This window comes from Toxotes jaculatrix, chromosome 8 (assembly GCF_017976425.1).
Source record: "Toxotes jaculatrix isolate fToxJac2 chromosome 8, fToxJac2.pri, whole genome shotgun sequence".
NCBI lineage: Eukaryota > Metazoa > Chordata > Actinopteri > Toxotidae > Toxotes > Toxotes jaculatrix.
Window position 1 is genome coordinate 10,075,908 of NC_054401.1, and position 19,784 is coordinate 10,095,691.

At 40.5% G+C, this 19,784-nt stretch overlaps 2 protein-coding genes across 6 annotated transcripts; both read right to left on the minus strand.

The window, feature by feature from the left end:
• On the minus strand, positions 1–9,622 carry slc2a3b (solute carrier family 2 member 3b). 5 transcript variants are annotated; one of them, XM_041044232.1, is made up of 11 exons: positions 9,473–9,622; positions 8,656–8,817; positions 5,040–5,144; positions 4,480–4,640; positions 4,074–4,314; positions 3,603–3,765; positions 3,152–3,339; positions 2,418–2,522; positions 2,223–2,324; positions 1,900–2,103; positions 1–1,810 (listed from the first exon to the last, which is right to left on the minus strand). In XM_041044232.1, exons 2-11 carry the CDS (start codon positions 8,677–8,679, stop codon positions 1,550–1,552), a joined length of 1,554 nt encoding a protein of 517 aa, XP_040900166.1. In that variant the 5' UTR covers positions 8,680–8,817; positions 9,473–9,622; the 3' UTR covers positions 1–1,549. The 5 variants fall into 5 exon arrangements, with proteins under 5 accessions (XP_040900166.1, XP_040900167.1, XP_040900168.1 ...); XM_041044233.1 differs by lacking the exon at positions 9,473–9,622 and adding an exon at positions 8,960–9,058; XM_041044234.1 differs by lacking the exon at positions 9,473–9,622 and adding an exon at positions 8,969–9,047.
• A 5,856-nt stretch (positions 9,623–15,478) lies between these two features.
• LOC121185874 (cytochrome c oxidase subunit 6B1) lies at positions 15,479–17,395 on the minus strand. The gene is made up of 4 exons (XM_041044364.1): positions 17,332–17,395; positions 16,730–16,869; positions 16,203–16,303; positions 15,479–15,784 (listed from the first exon to the last, which is right to left on the minus strand). The coding sequence occupies exons 2-4, from the start codon at positions 16,833–16,835 to the stop codon at positions 15,731–15,733; spliced, it is 261 nt and encodes an 86-aa protein (XP_040900298.1). The 5' UTR covers positions 16,836–16,869; positions 17,332–17,395; the 3' UTR covers positions 15,479–15,730.
• Between the last annotated feature and the right edge of the window lie 2,389 nt (positions 17,396–19,784).

Genomic DNA, 19,784 nt, shown 5'->3' on the forward strand with positions numbered 1-19,784 from the left:
TGAACACATACAAGTGTATTTACATGTAACAGAGATCGACACATAAACAAAACAATCATTAGAAAGTAGTCAGACGGCCAAAGTGCAAACCAAACACTGAAAAGCTCACATGCTGAAAAGTGTTTCTTTATGACAGTGCGCACATCCAAGAGAAGGTGCAACTGTACAAACATTGGCACAACATTTATAAGCATGTATACTGTGCTGTAAAAGCTGATCATGTAACTACAAATTCTACAATATATACACACAATTTCAGACAATTGGACACAAATACATATGAGAAGACATTTTTTGTGCGTAAACTGTAGAAATAAATACAATTCATCTAGTGTTTTTATTCAGTATAACCATGTCACATGACTGATGTCTTGTTTAGACTGAGATATGTGTTGTTCTGTAATTATCAGTAGACTTAAATGTGTTCCAGTGCATCCTACTAACCCTAACCCTCTGATAAGCACATTTGATTTGATGTAACACTGTTTAGGAGATTATAAGATATTTTATTTCATGACCTGTGATGCAGTAGCTTGTAGTTACAAACAAATGACAAAAAAGGTTCAAGTACAGTGATGAATAAAATTTTTTTGCTGTAACAGTCAGAAGCCATGTACAATAACACAAACTGCCACCTGAGTTTTTGTACCCAACTGTTATAATGCACTTTGTAATGGCACTACAACAATTTTTCTGTCATCCATGGTTGTACCCTATAGTGAAATGGTAAAACAGAGACTCTGTTAAGACTTGGCAGTGATAGACTACACCTCATTCTCATACATACAACACATGTGATGTAAGCACCACCAATTTACTTGAGTTACTTCTTTATCAGCACAAACACTCCCGACTTCAAACAACATACATAAATACAAATATGGTCTACTCCCAAATAAGGTTATAATACATTTCATACTTAAAGGTGTTTAAATATATTTAATTTAACCTTTTGTGCACCTGAAGAAGAGAGGGATAGCTACAGCACCTCCTCCATGTTTTTTCTGTCTACTCAAGTCAACATGGCTCCCATCTCATGGCAGTGAGGCACATCAGGCAAGCAGAGAGGACACCAAGTCAGTCTTTTTTGGGTCAAACTACTGTGCTCAAAAACCGGCTTTTCAGGCTTGACCTCAATTCGTAACCCCCCACCCAAATCCTACAACCTTTTAATACTGGGGGTAGCTGAGACTCAACACTTAACATATGTTGATCCTCTCACATTGATCAATATGCACGGAACTGGCACTGGGAATGTCAACAAAAATTAAGTACTGGCAATTCAGTTAAGTTTGGCCCACGTTTAAAAGTAGGATTACAGAGAATTCGGTCAATTGTTTTAGCATCTGTAACCAGAGAATCTTTAAAAAAACATATAAATTAAGAAAGGCACACTGAAAACATACATTAAAAAACTAAAAATGTATTACTGCATTAATACAGAGCTGTTTTTTCTAAACACACTCTGGCTGCTCTTACTCCTCAGAATATTGATGTGGTTGGAACTTGTTTGTCTGCATTGTACCTTCCTTCTTTTCTCAAAAGATGCTCATGGTTTCTCTATGGGAAGATCCACCATGGGAACCTTTTCTGTCGGGGACATGGGCGCAGGCTCTTTGCTGTCTGGCAGGCCGACGACCACCGCTTCAGGCACCGGGGAGTGGGGCGGTTTCCCCGCACTGGCAGCAAATCCCTGAGCAATGTCGTCAAAGGTTCTTCCTCTGGTTTCAGGCACTCGCAGGTATGTGAAGATGAAAAACAGAATGAGGAGGACCGTGAAGATGATGAAGACATATGCGCCGCAAAGTTCCTGAGAGAAGATTAGAAAGATGTTTGTTATTGGATGAACTGCAAGACTTCCTCATGAAGAAGATTAAGGTGTAGTAAATTTAACCATACCTCCAGTTTAGGGAAACCTAGCCCCACCAGGAAGTTGGCGGTCCAGTTGGAGAAACCAGAGACAGCCATGGCAGCAGGTCTGGGCCCCTGGGAGAAGAGCTCAGCCACAATGAACCAGGGAATGGGACCAGGACCCATCTCGAAACTGGCAACAAAGCCGAACACAGCCACAATAGCCAGGTAGCTTAGAGACGGCTGGGTCTTCTGCTCAGAGAGAGAAACAGAGAGAAATCAGCAATATAATAAAGGAGCATAAGGGAGACATTTTAATTCTGTAGGCCAAAAGCTCACAGGACTTGAAGAATCTAGCAATGGGCACTTACCCCTAAAGAGAGTGAGATTGTCATAATGAGGGCACAAATGGCCATTCCAGCCAGCCCAATAAGGTGCAACGTCCTTCGCCCCGCCCTTTCAACTAGGAAGAGCTGGTCCGGACAAAAAAAAGGGATTGATTAATAATCCACTAAATATCAAACATACCATATTCTGAGACACAGACAAGGTAGTCAGACACTTACAGAGACAACAGTAAACACAGTGTTGACGACTCCAGCTCCAATAGTAGCGTAGATGGGTTGAGTTACACCAGCATTTTTGAATATGCCTGTAGAGTAATAAAATACCTGAAAGGAGAGAAAGAGTTACTAACCTGCATTCAAAGTTTTAAACACAACAATGACATATTACCAGTTTCTAAAGTTGATAAGATGAATGTGTTATCAAACAGTTACATATTCTTACTGCAGCTTTAACTTTAGGAATAGTTACAAAGCACAAATCTATACAAGTTGCATTTTGGAAAATTGTACCAGCTACTCTTCTAGTGAGTGATAGAGGTCATGAGTGTTAATGCGTCTGTCAGGGTTCGATCGATGATTCAATGTTGCAGCCTTTAGCCGCAGGCTGCGGGCAGCTTTACTGTGATTGTCAGGTCTGATGCAGCAACCGTCAACACATTTAGTCAGCCTGGTTACATGACCTTATTAACAAAATATCTACTCAATACCACTGTGCATGTCTCTCTCCATTGACCCTCAGAGGCTTAAATTATTCCACTCAATCTAACATTGCCTGGAGCCAAGAGGCAGCTCTTGTCATGTGCTTGTCAGAAACATTCGTATCATTTCAGTGAATGCTTCTTTAAAGATTTATGTTTGAGTTTAAAGATTGCCCCCCTCACTTCACATAGACTGACGTTTGATAATTATATCCTTACAACTCGGCTCCACTATAAGACATGATGTCTACTCACAGCGTTGATGCCAGACAGCTGCTGAGAGAGCTGGAGGACAATGGCGATAATGATTGGTTGGCGGTATTTTGGGGAGCGGAAGAGTTCGGGGATGGTCACTTTCTTTTCCATAGCCATCTTATTCCCTTCTTCCTTCATCTCTTGAATATCGTCGTCCACATCTTCGCAGCCACGCAGGCGCACCAGTGCTACAAGGAGGAGAAGAGACGGATGCACCGAGCGTAAGTCAGGACATTATTATGCAAATATAATGTCAAGTAAAAAGAGGCTGCAAGGGTTTTGGAACATCATGCAACATGCTGAAATTTTAATAACTCACAAGGCCACCTCATCTACAGGACATGCTTCAATCCACAGAGCATTAAAAATCCATGAGTCAGTCTAGATTCAGTCTCATTAAAGCCTGATGTTTCCAGGTTGTTGGCAGAGTGTAAACTGTCTCCAAACTGACCTTTTCTTGCCTCCTCCTCCTGGTTGAGGACAATGAGCAGGTAGCGGGGGCTTTCAGGGCAGAAGGGCAACATGATGCTCTGCAACACGGCAGGCAGGGCAGTCAGAGCCAGCAGCACAGGCCACAAATCATCTGAGCCCAGCAGAAACTCCAGACCAAAGATCTAAAAAACACAGGAGATGAAACACAACAGGAGGATGAAGTGTTTATAGCAGATGTATTTAAGTCAGTTTATATCTGTTACATGAAATTCTTCTGTTATAACTTTGAGAGTGCAAAGATGAACTAAATTTCAGTAACAATTTCAGTGGTATCATCTTTATCAGAGTAGTGTCTGAAGCTGGAAAATGGAAAAGAGTGATAAAATTCTTCTAGCAAACTGATATATTTAGTCCATGTAACTGATGTTACTTTTTCAAAATCTTTTATAAAAAGCATCCATTATATAACCACCATATCACAACCCATTACCTGTGCCACCAGGATGCCAATAACTACACCCAGCTGGTGCAGGGTGCCGAAAGCTCCTCGGACCGCAGTGGGAGAGATCTCCCCCACGTACATGGGTGTCAGTCCCGTGCACAGACCGCAGAACACACCGATGACCAACCGGCCGAAAATGACCATCTCAAAAGATCGACTCAGGGTCGACAGTCCCATCAGACCACCCCCAATGATAGCAAGGACATTGGACAGCAGCATGGACTTACGCCTGGTGATGAGCGACAAGGCAGAAAGAAGGCAGGACACATAGTTAGTGACAGTAAAGAGATAAAAAAGCAACTGTAAAAAGTATGTCTCTCAATGGTGTACATAAGGAAATTAGGCTGCAACAGATTATTTTCTCAATCAATCTATCTATTCCTTTTGTTCTCACCTGCCAAATTTGTTGACCATAGCTCCGACAGAGAAGGACCCGATCATGCCTCCCACACTGAAGATGGCCACAGAGAAACTCCACACCATGGTGATTGTTCCTTGGCTGAAAGGTTCTCCGTACCGTTCCGAAGACACATTGTAGAAAAACCCACGCAATTTCTGTCACACCACAGAAACAAATGGTTAAAAAAGGTTCAAGGCGGAAGCTTTTAAGAAAGCATTTGTCTTGTGGCAGGGCTTGTGCTTGAGTTTTTGACATATCCACATGGGGGCAGTAAAGCTGTTAGCACTGGTTTATTGCAGCAACACAAAATGTATGGCACCACAACTCTGTTTAGGTCAGAACAGACCTACTAAAAAAAGTTTTTAACTGTGCATCACTGTAATATGAGAAAATGAGAGAAGATGTGGTATTGCATCAATTATTAATCCAGCAATTATGCCTACTCCCTCAATGGCTGTCTCATGGCAACATTAGGCATCCATTACCAGAATTCAACTAGCTGTGTGGTGAGAAAACAATAACACATCCAGAAAAACACACACATAAACACACACCTGCTCTGGTGCATTGATGACCCCAGTGTTGTAACCAAACTGCAGCGAGCCAATGACTGCTGTTGAAACACAGTAGAGAAGGTAAGCGGTAATCGTCTTCTTCGGCTGTTGAGGGGGAAAACAACAGAGAGATATGACAGATTAAAACAATGAGTGGATGCAGCTCATGTACAATCATCCCCTCAGTCAGTGTGGCGGACATGGCCTGTTCCTGGCTCTACAAAGCTCCTGTTGTTTATAGTGACACTGGTAAATACACACAATGAGCCTTTCTACATCTGCTCTCCTTTCCTGATTTCAGTCTGCTGCATTAGAGAGCCGAGGCTCGCAGCCGTGCTGTGAACGATAGGTATTACTACAACTCTACATAGGCTCCATGATTTTCGCCGCTCTGAGGAATTTCTCAGCTAAGTAGCTAAACACACCTTAAGAGAATAAAACACAATCCTATTGTCAGTGTTTTTTCCCGCTGGTTTCGGAATTAAAGTGGGTTTAGCTCATAATAACAAGCTGATACACCTGACATTAATCCCTTGCATGGCAGGGGACTGAAATTTGCAATATGTAAAGTATCCAATCAAGCAGAACTGAACAGAGTAATTAGTCTGAATTAGGGTTCCCAGTCTACTATGTGGGGCTTCATGCCAAAAATGGACATCCCCAATCAAAGTTTCATTTTGAGTTATATTTACTATAATGCCTACATTTTCTAAGAACTTTTGCAAAGGCTTTTATTTGAATCCAGAGCGGTTAGGGTTAGGGGCTAATTTCCAAACAGCCTCATTAATGAAAGGAAATCCATTCTAAACATCTAGTTTAATCCATCTATTTTCAAAATCTGCTGCTGTTTCAGCACTAACTCGACCATGCAACAACAACGAAACATCCACCAGCAAATTAATACATTGTTTTGTACAATTTGTAATCACAGCCTCTTCTAGCAACAAACATGTACAAAGACAGGCACAGTGAGCTTTGTCCCACAGTGAGCTTTACCGTACATGATATCACTATCTGCACAGATAAAATACCAAATTCCTCAAACGTCATGAAACAGCGTGTTCATCTGTCACAGACTGCCTCAATATGAACTGGATTTTAAAATGAACAGGGCAGTTCAAAGAGTCTCCCTCTCAGGAATCTCACGGTCTGTTCTTTCATTTGCTCTGATTTACTGACTTTCAACAGGGAACTTAAGGTTCCTTATTAACAACAAAACCAATAAAAATGTGTTTTAAGCATGTGGTATTCGTGGGTGCTTGTATCAGGTGCTGGTGAAGTTACCATAAAATGTGCAGAATAAAACTGCACACATGAAGAAATGACAAATTATTTGAAATAACGACAGCGGACTGATAACAAAGAATATTTCTAAGTCTTACTAGAGAGAGATCGGGGTAGTTGTAATCGAGCGACATTTGCATTCACATTTCACTGAGGGATATGACGGCCAAGAACAAGCTGAACGCACTGGTGTTACATTTGTGACAGACAGAGAGCAGCTTGAATGTCTTTGGTCTGGAAACAGGAAATGCTGCATACATGATAAACTGATAGGGAGGAGGGAGGAGGAAATACAGTGTTTACTTACGCCAATCAAATTAACGTTAAATGTGTTATTTTAAAATAAGAACAGATTAATTGTAGTGCTGGCCACAAGATTACCTCACATAGCCTAAAAAGGGAATAAAGGGCGTAGCACCATCTTATCTTACAGGGAGTTTAGATTAGGAAAAAAACTGCACGTGGTGTGTGTGCATATGTGTGAGCATGTAAAACAGACATGTCAGATGCATCTGCAGGGACATGCTGGTGTTGAGTAAGATTCAGACAACACAACAGCGTTGTTAAGTCATCCTCTTGTAACAACAGAGTCTCTAATTTGGGAGTGGCAGGCTGAGTAAGGAGCATTATGTATGTTATGACCATGATGTGGCTGACTCAGATGTTGTATCGACATGTTGTGAGGCATGTGGTTACTCAGGCATGTGTTCATTTTAGTACATTTGTGTGTGTTGTGTAGGTTACTTGTCAAACAGCAACCGAGCACATGACGCTCAAGATCTCCAGATACATTTTACAATGTGCCACTCAGCACTCTCTGTAGCCACACCTAATTATTGATTACCTGCCGATAAATGTAAACAGTAATGTAAATAGTGACAAATCAAACTTACTGAGCTGAGCTTAAAGTGCTCAGAAAATATAAACATTCTGAACTAATACACTTTGATGACAAACTTCCTGCTCATGAAAATCATGTGATATGACTGACAACTGCTAAATGGACCTTGTGGTGAGATTGTTTTCTTAACTGCTTTCTCCACTGTCAAGAATGAACGTTAAACCTTAGCTGCTCTGCTACACTGTTGTAATTTGGTCATTCTCTGTGCTAATGTTTATTTCATTTTTATCTATAATACTAAATCATTATACGGAAAAATGAATAAATAATTCCAAACCACATGCAGATGCAGTATTTCATCAGTGTTGAGATTTCAATATTTCATCATCCCATAAAATTTTTAGAGGAGTGATGCTGGACTGACGCCTGCCTTCTCTCTTCAATGCTTAACTTCCACATTTATGTTATTTTGAAATTGTCTTCACATCTCTCTCACTTATTTAATATTTCTCATTCCCACTTTTTATAAATATTTTTTTCCTTCTTCTTTCCCTGTCCCTTTCTCGTATCTCTTTATCATGTACCTGAACTTTGCAGTCATCCTTTTACAATGATTTTCTCTTCACTAAAGTACATGTGAAAAAATATTTACTTAACAAATGTTTACTTACTTATGATCATTTTGTGCAAACATTTTGTACAGGTCTTTTTGCAGTGCATGTTCATATTGAGAGTGGTGGGTAACATGGTTGATGTGAAAATCTGAAGTAATAACCATGAAAATGAAGCAACTGCATGCAACATATTTCAAAACACAAACCACAAGGAAGGTTTGCAACTGCACTGCTCGTCCAGAGACAGCAGCAAATTTTTGTCTTCAAATTTAACGCTCCCCATTTGATTAATTAAACTAACTCACTAACTCATGTTGCATGTTATCACTAGAAGCAAGTTGACCAGCCTTGCTTCTCTTTTTCCTTTCTTTGTCATTTTACTATTCCCTCATCCCACCTCTCAACGCAACACACAAATAAAAGCAAGGAACTAAAGCACACTCAAGTTCAGACTTGCCACCCAACAGCCCTGTGTCCTCCTCTTTCCCTTTTAGTCACGTCCTGAAGTTATCATCCCACATCCCCAGTTTCTGCTCTTGCCAGAAAGGAAAAATACCGAATTGCCCGTCTATACAACCTCTTATTCACTGGGAGGTGCTGGCTCAAAAAAAAAAAGAACAGGCTCAGAGTAAAACAAACAATGGCAAAAACCAGGCTGACACTCTTCCTCTGGAAGCACTGGGAATTATAACCGACACTAAAGCAAGTACGTTTACATCTGACAAGAAATTACAGAAATCTACAAAAAAAAAAAGTGCAACAATATCATATGTGCAGGGTTTAATGGTTGAAAATTATTCTAAGTTTAAAAAGAATAACAAATCTCAACATAAAACCAGCTACACACACTGAAGTATAAGTAAAGAGGTTTATTTACCTTCTCATCCTGCATCCGCTCCATCTTTGCTTGCTGTCTGTTAGAAGATATTGAGAGGAAAACCACAGGGACTCTTCAGATCACAAACTGAGGCTTCTTATACTGAGCTTCTTCCTATTTCTTATGGAAACACCTCTCTGTGCAGACAGGCAGCAGAAAAACCTGCAAATAAACGAACACAGGAAGCATATGTGATCACCCTGTAGCAAACATTCATTAGATTATTCATCTTGAATATATCTTCAGCTTTAAAATACTAAAACGAATCCTGTGGCTTATAATACAAACTTTTACTGTTTCGTACAGATTATACCAGTAAGGGCTATATTCCAAAGACCTAGCGGACCTAGAGGACTCTGCGGGCCAAACAGCCGAAGTACTTTTCTGCACTCACTGTGCTCAACCGGAGTCAGTCGGTGCCCAAGATAAAAGTAAACCCCTCCTTCCGCCTCCCTATTCACCCTCCTCTTCTGCTCTCACTAATTATGAAATCAAAGGAGAAAAGTGATGTAACTCCATCTCTTCAAATGAAATTACTGTCGCTTTGCTTGTTCTAATCAATACAGACATAAAACATCACCTCAGTGGGCTGCACAGACTAGAATTATCCACATGGTGTGATGGAGCGGCAGTTGATGCTGCTCTAATGGACCGGATTTTAGTTCAAACATGCTTTATAATACTTTTGTTCAAACAGTATGACAATGACACAACAGATAAGGAATTCGGCCCAAATTAACTAATGACAACATTTATTTTACAGTGACAACCCGCATGAATGAATCGACATGATGAATAAAAAAAAAAGTTTATTTACCGGTTTATCCAGTTAAAGAGCCGTGTCCAGACCTGTTTGCTACTACAAATGTTCGGTCCTCCCCACCCCTGTGAGCTTTTAAAGAAAAGTGGTACAAGTTAAGCGGCACGTTTCACCGCCTTCGGTTCTCACTTACTCATACATGCTTGGAAACGTGTAGCAATTTCCAGTGTACTCGAGTCATTTCGGCGTTTCCTCACTGCCGTAATGTCGGTGGCAGCGGCGCAGATGCGTTTCCGAACACGGGCGGGGAGACGTGCTCGGGCGAGCGTACACAACGGAGCAGCGATGGAGAACAAACGGTAGCCGGTGAAAGGAGTCTCTGTGCTGCTGCTGGCCCCGTCGGCTGCCCACCGGGGGCGCGGGAACAAAAGGCAATGTGCGCGGAGCTCAGATACAAAGCTTGGTCATGCAGAAATCATGAGACCGGCTCAGTGGGTGGCAAACAAATGGGGAGCCCTCTTAATTCTTCATCAGCTATGTCTAATCTTCACAGCCCGCCTAAATCCCAGTCTGGAATTTGACAAGTTCTCTAGGAAAAAAAAAAATGCGAGGTCTGGGATCATTTTTAAATCCACCTGGTGAGCAGGTTGGGTTCATATTTTTACAAATTTATTTGATTTTCATTGACAGTTTTAAATGGAGGCCAAATGCATTAAACAGAGATTCTCTCGCCCATATGTACAGCTTTAAGTGAGAAACTTAAAGATGTGAAAGAATGTCAGAGCTTGGCCAGGAAGAATTTTAGAAATACTGAGGTGAATGAGAAATACTGTTCCCACTCCCAGAAAATTTTGACCAAACATCAAAATAAAAATCCATGAAATCTGATCTTTTTTTTTTTTTTTTTTCTTAAATTGCCTATTACTGAAAATAAAACCACCTCCGTGACCTCTATGTCCCACAGGGCCCCTGGTCAGCATTATATAAAGACGGCTACTGATTATGCAGAAATGAATAATGGAGTAATTATGAGTTTGGGTCACTAATCAGACTAATCAAAATCACTGTCTTAACTTGGCATCAAGTACCAGCTCACTCTGTTTCAGCTGATGGCATAGCCAAGCCTTCTGAGCTGTTCTAGAGTTTAATCTCACATTTGTACACTGTAGTTTAAGGAGTGTTAAACATAAATAAAGCTAATATCTGCTTGCAGCAATTTCTCAATCAAATTAATGGAAAGTGGAGATTTGGTGTTGACATCAAAACTAAATGCACATTGATTATTTATGTTCCTGTTTTGATGATCAACAGTGATTCCTTCATTCCAGTTTTAGGTTTAAAAAAGCATCTGACCTCATGAAAGATAAACTATTTTTAACAATGCACAGCGATAAAGCCTGTTTTAACTTGTGTGAACTCATCTCTGTGGCCCATTATGAAGCAGTCACACTGTATCAGAATTTGTCATGCATGATAGGAAACAAGTCGGTTTATGGAAATAATCAGTATAATGAAAACAGGAAGAAGTAAAGATGTGTTTCTAAAAGGTGATCAGAGTTCAAAACCAAACCAAACCATGACTGACCCAATTGACACGTGACCTTGAATATCACACACAACAGGTTCTGTCTGTACATACTGACATAAAACCTCAGCACCTACAAACCTGCTTGTGGGCGGGTTCACTCGCAGACTCATCACTTCTGTTCATTTTTGCAGAGCCTCTGTATCCGTTTTTTTTTTTTTTTTTTTTTTATCGTGAGATAAACCCCACATTTCTTAAGCTCTTCAAGCAGAGGTAAGTCATCATAATGCATTTGATTCATCAATGGGCTGATTTTTTTCTGGTATCAGTGGAAAAAAAGGTACCGGAAATCTGTTGTAACACAGCACTTACATCAAAAAATGTGCAACACACTTAGTCGGAATTACAACTATTTCATTAAATCTCTCCCCCAACTACAGGAAAGAAAAAAGGAAGTAACAGAGAGAGAGCAAGAGAGGATGTTCAGGTTCAGTGCCTGAAGTGCTTGCAACAACACACTTCTTTTTTTTTTTTTTTTATGAAATTACACCTCTTTGTCCCAGCATCCCATCTGTATCCCACGAGCCGTTGTCAGGGAAACTGATCGTGCAGCATCTCCTCCAGTGACCGGTCCTGAGTGAGGAAATCAAATTATAAGACATGTGCAAAGAGCAAACACAGATACACAGAAAGTACAGAAAGAGAGAGAGAGAGAGAGAGAGAGAGAGAGAGAGAGAGAGAGAGAGAGAGAGAGAGAGAGGAAGTTGTATTCACAGTATCTCTCTGTGAATACAAGATACTGCAGAGACACATATTCTGCAGCCTGGGCCCATATTTTAATTTAAATAAAAATGTCAAACAACTCCTGTCAAGTTCATTCAGCTTAAAATTTCCAGTTTTTATTTTAAGACCCCTACAGAACTTATGAACAAGCGCTCAAGGACTTGAGGTCTTTTTACATGAAATGATGAGCTGAATGAGAATTTAAACAAAGATTTGTTTAACTGTGTACTTAAAAGCCAATTTATATCTTCCTTTAACAATATGGAATACAATAGGGAACAATAGGGAACAATAGGGAACAACAAAAATCCCCAGCAAACACAAGTAATGGCCATTTAAAACCAATATTTTCCCATTGAAATGTCTTGTGAAGTAGCTTAAAAGTTTCTAACAACATTTAAGCTACTTCAACATCATCATCACAACAACATTTTGGTTATTTCCACTCTTTACTGGCCTATTGTACTTTACATTGAACAAAATAGCCAAACACAGTCATATCATGTTTAAAATGGCTGCATCATTGTGTCAAATAGAAATACTGCAACTATTGCTTGCAGCAAAATTTTACACAATTCTCTTTAACTCCAGGAAATTTGTGTTTAATTTGTAAGTTTTGCATCTACTGTGGGTTTGAACGTGATAAATATGTATTTAAAATGAAAATCTGCTGTTGCAGGATCACCAGGGTTTAAGGTCATTTATTTTGAAGATCTGACAGACTGTAGAGTGCTGCTCAGAAATTAGGGAGCTGTCTGTTCAGAGTTTTGACTGATACATGATTTTATGCCACAGTGCCACCACGTGTTCATGTCTTGCCACTGACTCACCTTAAGCCTCACACTAACCCTGGCCAGTCATACTCTACCCTCACAATGACATCCACAGTTCGCTGGAAGTCGCAACTTCATGAAACTATTTTTGTGTAATTTATTTTTCACTTATACTTTCTGTTTTCACAACCAGAACTATGACAGTGTATCTGTGTCGGGGGGGGGGGGGGGGGGGGGGGGAGAAAGAAAAGCGTGAGTTTATTTGGTCTGCAAACCAACACAGAGCAGGGACACACACCCTATCAGGCATGTCAGGACTTATTGTGGCATAGCTGAGGTGAAGGATGCAGTGAGCTGACGCTAAACAAAGGAAGATTTTAGCTGTGCTCTGGGAACGGAAGTGCCAGAGTGAAGCTTTAACACAAAGCAATTAATCAAATTGGGGCTTTGCCTTTTAGGTAGCCAGCTTCAAAACTACCTCACTGACAGATCGCAGTGTCTGAGTGAAAGTAAATGGGTCTTGCCCACCACCTCCACCACCAACTCAGAGTGCTCAAGCTTAAGTACGTAAGTTGCTCTTACAGAGACGTGACATCTTTACTGTCTAATGGCGCCACCTTGTGGTTAAAATTGGGAATTACAACAAAAGAAGCACGAGATTCAAAAACTGCCACCCTCTGGAAAAGCTTAGTTATGGTTACTTTCAGTTTTTACAGTAGACAGGCCTGATGTGTGTTTCATCCGTTATCATCCATCCCGCTTATCCTCTTGAGTTAGGAGGCTGGGGGCAGGGGGCTGGAGCCAATCCCAGCTGACATTGGATGAGAGGCGGGGTACACCCTGAACTGGTCACCAGTCTATCACTGGGATGACTTACAGAGACAACCATCCGCGTTCACGTTCACACCTATGGGCAATTTAGAGCCGCCAATTAACCTAATCTGCATGTCTCTGGACTATGGGAGGAAGAAGGAGAACCCGGAGGGAACCCACGCAAACACGGGGAGAACATGCAGACTCCACACAGAAGAACTCCGGCCGGCTCACTCGAATCGCTGTGAGGAGACAGTGCAAACCACTGCACCACCGTGCCGCCCATGGGTGTTTCAGAGAAGACTAAATAAACACATGGAGATCACTGTGTGTATTTTCATCTCTGGTATAATCCGTAGAATATGGAGTACTTGATGAAGGAAACACGGGTAATCCAGGAGGGCTACAGTTCAAATCAAAGTTTAAAAAAAAACAAAAAAAACAACTTGATCATGGCAATGTCTCTGTTTCAAAACAAAAGATAGTGATGGATATACAACTGTACAATATGGAAAATTGGTCACCAGAATGAATGTTATTAAACATTTCAGGACTTTCTTTGGACCACCAGACACCCCACCGACATAATACCTGTTCAATTACAGAAAGATTTCCAGCACACATTATAGCACAATCAGTTATGATACAAAACCAGTAAAGCTGCTATTAACAGATAGGAATGATCAGTCCATTGGATAATCGAGTCTAAAAGTCTTTCCTGTTAATCAACAATTGGAAAAGAGAGCGAGCGAGACTACCAGCCACTTAATTAGCTGCACCTGTGCAACTGCTCCTTAACGCAAATATCTAATCAGTCAATCCCATAGCAGCGACTCAATGTATTTAGGCTTGTAGACGTGGTCAAGACGACCTGCTGAAGTTCAAACCGAGCATCAGAATGGGTAAGAGAGGTGATTTAAGCGACTTTGTACGTGGCATGGTTGTTGGTGCCAGACGGGCTGGTCTGTTTCAGAAACCGTGGATCTACTGGGATTTTCCCCACACAACCATCTCAAATGCTTACAGAGAATGGCCCTAAAAGGAGAAAAATTCCAGTGAGCGGTAGTTCTCTGGGCGAAAATGCCTTGTTGAGAGAGAATGGCCAGATTACTTCGAGCGGATAGGAAGACAACAGTAACTCAAATAACCCTTCGTTACAACCAAGGTGAGCAGAAAAGCATTTCTGAACGCACAACGCGTGTAACCTTGAAGCAGGTGGGCTGCAGTAGCAGAGGACCACACTGGGTGCCACTACTGTCAGCTAAGAACAGGAAGCAGAGGCTACAAGTCGCACGGACTCACCAAAACTGGCCAACAGGAGGTTGGAAAAACGTTGCCTGGCCTGACGACTGTCTATTTTTCCTGCGACATTCAGATGGTAGGGTCAGAATTTGGCCTAAACAACATGAAAGCATGGATCCCATTGAACAACATTAAAACGGCACAGCCTGCCTGAGTATTGTTGCTGGCCATGTCCATCCCTTTATGACCACAGTGAACCCATCTTCTGATGGCTGCTTCCAGCAGGATGTCATGCCACAAAGCTCAAATCATCTCAAACTGGCCTCTTCAACATGACAATAAGTTCCCTGTCACCAAATGGCCTCTACAGTCACCAAATCTCAATCCAACAGAGCACCTTTTAGGATGTGGTGGAACCATAGACTGTGGGTGGAACTGGAGATTTGCATTATGGATGTGCAAAAATATCAATATGGACCAAAATCTCTGAGGAATTTTTCAAGCACCTTGTTGAATCCATGATCTACACTACGAAGAATCAAGGCAGTTCTGAGGGCAAAACGGGGTCTAACCTGGTACTAGCAAGATGTACCAAATAAAGTGGCCGGCGTGTGAGTATGTGTATCTATTTATCTATCTATAAAATGAAATGTTAATTGGATAATCCCAGTGTCAGCTGAACTTCATTCACAGTGTAACCTTGCCCTACCTTAAAAATGGTTGAGACTGACACTGAGAAGAAGACATTTCCATTTCATCTATCCCTAAATAGGTACAGAATTTAACCACAGTGGCAGCCAAACAGGCCTGTTTTGCTAAATTAAGTTACTGATTTAAGGAAAACATTATCCATGCCTGACTTAGAGAAACACCCTAGAATTCAATTCAGTGCAGAGAAACATTAAAACATCATGATGAACAACGACCTTTTAGTTAAATCTGCGCCGTATTTATTGATTAAACAATGCTGTAGAATAGAAACTGGAAACAAACTTCAGTCCATAACATGCAGGGTAGAAACTTGTGCGTGTTTATAGTTTAAAGTTTAAGTAACATCAATGATAACAAAGATGTGACAGCTTTTGAATATGACACTAAGTATGCTATGCTACAGAGGTAAAGGTTTAAGTAACAGAACGTCCTGCAGTTGACTGTCTTGGTCCATAATGGTTCAAGATGTCAGATTCTCCCTGGGAAACTTCCATTTTCTATCTGCTCATCCCATTTAGCAACCTGCAGGAGATAGAGGAAAATATCAGCCATATGACAGCAAACAGTAATGCCCAAGTTTAGGCAGGAGCACTGATTTACATTCACAATCATTTCATGTCAATCATTAGAACCTGTCAATAACAATGAGCATGGAAGTCTGTTCCTGACCTTGGTAAGAACTGTGACTGTGAATTCTCAACTCAAATTTACCAGGTTCTTTGAGCTTTAAATGCAGCAGTGAGACTATTCTATCTCTAAAATAAAAATATAATAAGGAAAACTAAGAACAAAAACAGGTAAACTGTTTTTATCATAAAGTCCTTTATGACAAGCAGTTTAATGTACATCTCAAAGAACTTTGTAGTATCTTCCCCAAAAGGACAGGACACCTTAACATATGTTAAGAGTGAACTATCAGAGCTGAAGTCCCCCAGCTTACCCAGCTCATGGGGCAGAGGCTCTTGTAAACCCTCATGTACCACTGACAAGGAGTCAGATCCTGGCCTTTGGCTTCCAGGGCCTTGTTGCACCTGTGGTAATCTGGAAATATAAAATAACAAAACAGTTTCAAGAGTAAATCACAACAGTAAATTTGCCAAAACTGTGTTACTCAACACTACCAATGCTGTGCTGAGATAATATCTTAATTACTCTTTCATATGACTGATTGGCAACTGATATGCCTTTGTTAACTGTCAGCTATCTTTGTTATGGTGCACCATGTCAATCTGATGGCTGGGTAAGCAAAACACTTGATGTTAACATGTATACAATGGTTTTAATTGAACTGTCACAAACTTGTCAGTTTCACCACATTTCAAGCAATTTGTTAAAATAATATTAGAGCTGTTGCAGACGTTTATAGGTGAAGCCACTCCAGACAAAGCTCAGACATGAAATGACTGTAGTGTCTGTCCTTGCGTACTACGGATAACTAGTTTTATTAAAAATCCTTATTGTACTCACCCAGGTAATTCTGGTAACAGTTGCGGGTCTGGTTAGTGTTGGGGAATCGGGCGTCGAAGGGAGCAGTCCTGTAGTTCTTCAGCTTCTCGTCAATAGTCTCAGCCATTTTTAATCGGCTTCAAATACACGTCTAAACGAGTCTGTGGGAAAAGAAACAGGCTGGATTAACTTTCAGCTGAAACAGGTTTAAATAAATGTCAGACGAACACAGCGACCAGTCTAACCTCAACACAAGGCTCGACGTTAACTGGCTAAGTCGACATATAACACTGTAATCAAAAGTTATCGTCAGCAAGGATATTACGCCATTTTTGTTTTGCGTTACTCAATGTTAAATTGTTCATACACAGGCGTAAATCTGCGCTGACATAAACAATCATAAGGTCCATGTTACAGCCACATTTAGCTCTGAATACAAGCTAGCATGCTAGCAGTAAGCTAACATGCTAACTTATCTAGACTTGATTGATAACTAACACGTTTAAAAACATCCGCTTGTTTCTCGAGTTTTTGATAGATACGAGCATCAGAAAGCCCGAAAGATAAAGTAAACGATCGAATAATTAATAACAACAACAAAAATCGGAGTTACCGATGCTAACCTTGGGACGCTTCTAGCTGTGTCCTCTTCAGAAAGATGTCCTTCTTCGTCGACGCGCAATGAATGCTGGGTTATAAGGTCCTCCCCCTCTTCTTCTTCTCGTTGTTTAAATGGACTGGGAGTCTGTTAATGATAAGTAAAGGAAAGAAAATGAAAAGGCATCATATTTTGGACAGTAAAGCTTAGTGTGTTCTAAAGTGTGCTCCCCTTCACAAAATAAATTATAATAATGATTTAAATATTGTTCTAATCCTGTAAAATCCAAACCATGGCATGGATATTACTGTCTCCTCTCTCCTGCTCGCACCATGCATTCAAACTTTCCTTTGAATTTTGTATAACTATCCTCCTGTTCTCTCTCCCCCTCTGCTTTTTCCACCTTAAGCATATGGTCACATCAGTGTCATTCCCTTTTTGTGGCTTCCTTTGCATATTTGTCAGCTAATTCCTTTCCTTTGGCTCCTTTATGTGCTGGTATTCATACAAATGTCATGCTTAGTCCCATTATTTCAGTTCTATATTGTGTTTGCTGTTATCTCTACATCTGGTAGACTTTCTTAATGGCTGTACTTCAAGCTGGTTTGTGACAAGCTGGAGTCAGAGCACATTATTGCTCTCAGAGGTCTCACATCTGTATTCAATTGCAGTGCTGACAAAATTGCCAGCGTCTACCCAGTATACACCAATGAGCCATCACTGATTCTTTTGCAGACTTTAATGTTGAAATCTGAAACTGTGAACCAAAGACCAATTTTGTTAGCTTAGCTCTTTGAAGCATTAGTTTAAATCATGGCTGGAGTAGTTATTGGGACTGTCCCTGTTCTCAACTTAAGTTTTCAGGACTCAAAAATTGTTTCATTGAGCTTTATTGAGTTTTAATGATTGTAATAAGTATCTCTAGTCTGTCTTCTCTTGTAATCATGTATTTGTGTCAAAATGATATTTGTTGTTAAGGCAAGGGTGAACAGTAAGACCAACTATCTTGCAAGAAGTGTAAACATCAAGACTCAACCAGTCATTTTGCAACCAGTCAACATAGCATTAGGTTGCTTAATCTTGAACGCAAGATGACTTCACCTCACTGACTACAGGATTCTCTGATTTCAATTTAAGAGCAATACTCCACCCAAAGTATATCCTTTTAGTATCAAAGCTTGTAGGCTTGAAAGGTGGCTGGCAAAATCCAGCAGCAGATTCAAGTTTAGTCCAGTTTACTCCTTTCCTCAGAGGACTGCAGCTGTGGTCAGCTTGAATTTGTGTCGGTTTCAAAAAAAATATATCAAAATATGCATAGCAATGTTTCAAACCGACCTGCTCCTTTTCTCTGTCCATCTGTGTCCTCAATGTGTTCCACACTCATATTTTTGCCAAATATGGCCAAATACTCTGCTTCTATTTGCCATGAAAAAATAGAGACACTATTTTTTAAGTAGCTTACACAGCCCAAAGTTTTAATCTCTGGGCATGGATTGGGTATTTCAGTCCTAGTGTAGCCACAAATCCACTGTTTAAGTGTCAAACTCAAAGTGCACATCTTTTTTTTTTAGTTTGTCAATCATCAAATTCTTGACTCATGTCAAAGGTACTGACTCAGGTCCCTCAGGCCACAAGAAAACAGTTTTTATAATGTGAGCACTCAAACTCTAATATTTGCATTTTCTTTTAAATGCCTTTGATAAAACATTTCTTTTTAATATTTGACAACATTTCACTGTAGGCTTACATTCTGTATTTGCCTTTTTGTAGCTACCACACGTTATTCTTGTCATATGTCACTTGTCATATAATGGCACTTTTTTTCAGGCCTCCTGCATATATCAGTCAGTCTACTGGCGCTCAGCTATTTATTGCTCAAAAACATCACTGGTAAGGGGAACAGTTACAGTTAAGCCAGACTTTTTGTATCAATATGATTCTGACAGTGATGACTAATGACAATACCAGGCTAATTTTACAGTTGCTGTTCATCTTGTCTGTATTTAAGTGGAAATAATCTGTTCTCTCTTTCAGTGAATACAGGCACTTTGAAACAGTGGGGGAACCTTTGAAATGGGACAAAACATTTGGCGTGTTCTGATGTATTCTATCTAGCAAAGTGGACTTCAGAGAACCCAGTCCCTGAACTGGGACACAGTCACTGTCTCCTTTCTCTTTCCATCACCATTTTCCTGTCGAAGACCAGGTCAAAGATCACAGGTGTCTCTGTTGCTCCCTCTAGTTTCCTGTCTCAGTGTGTGCATTTCCTCCATCCTCTTTCCAACAAAACTTCAAACTGGGCTATTTTCTGTGTGTTGTGTGATGCACCGTGACTGTGAAAGCATAACATGCTACAGGATTTAAATGGGCATGTTCTTACGAATCTGTCCTGGCACTTAGATTGATGTAATTAAAATGTATATGGATGAAAGAGTGATAGCACATTTTTGTTTATCCACACAGGCCAAAAAATAGAGT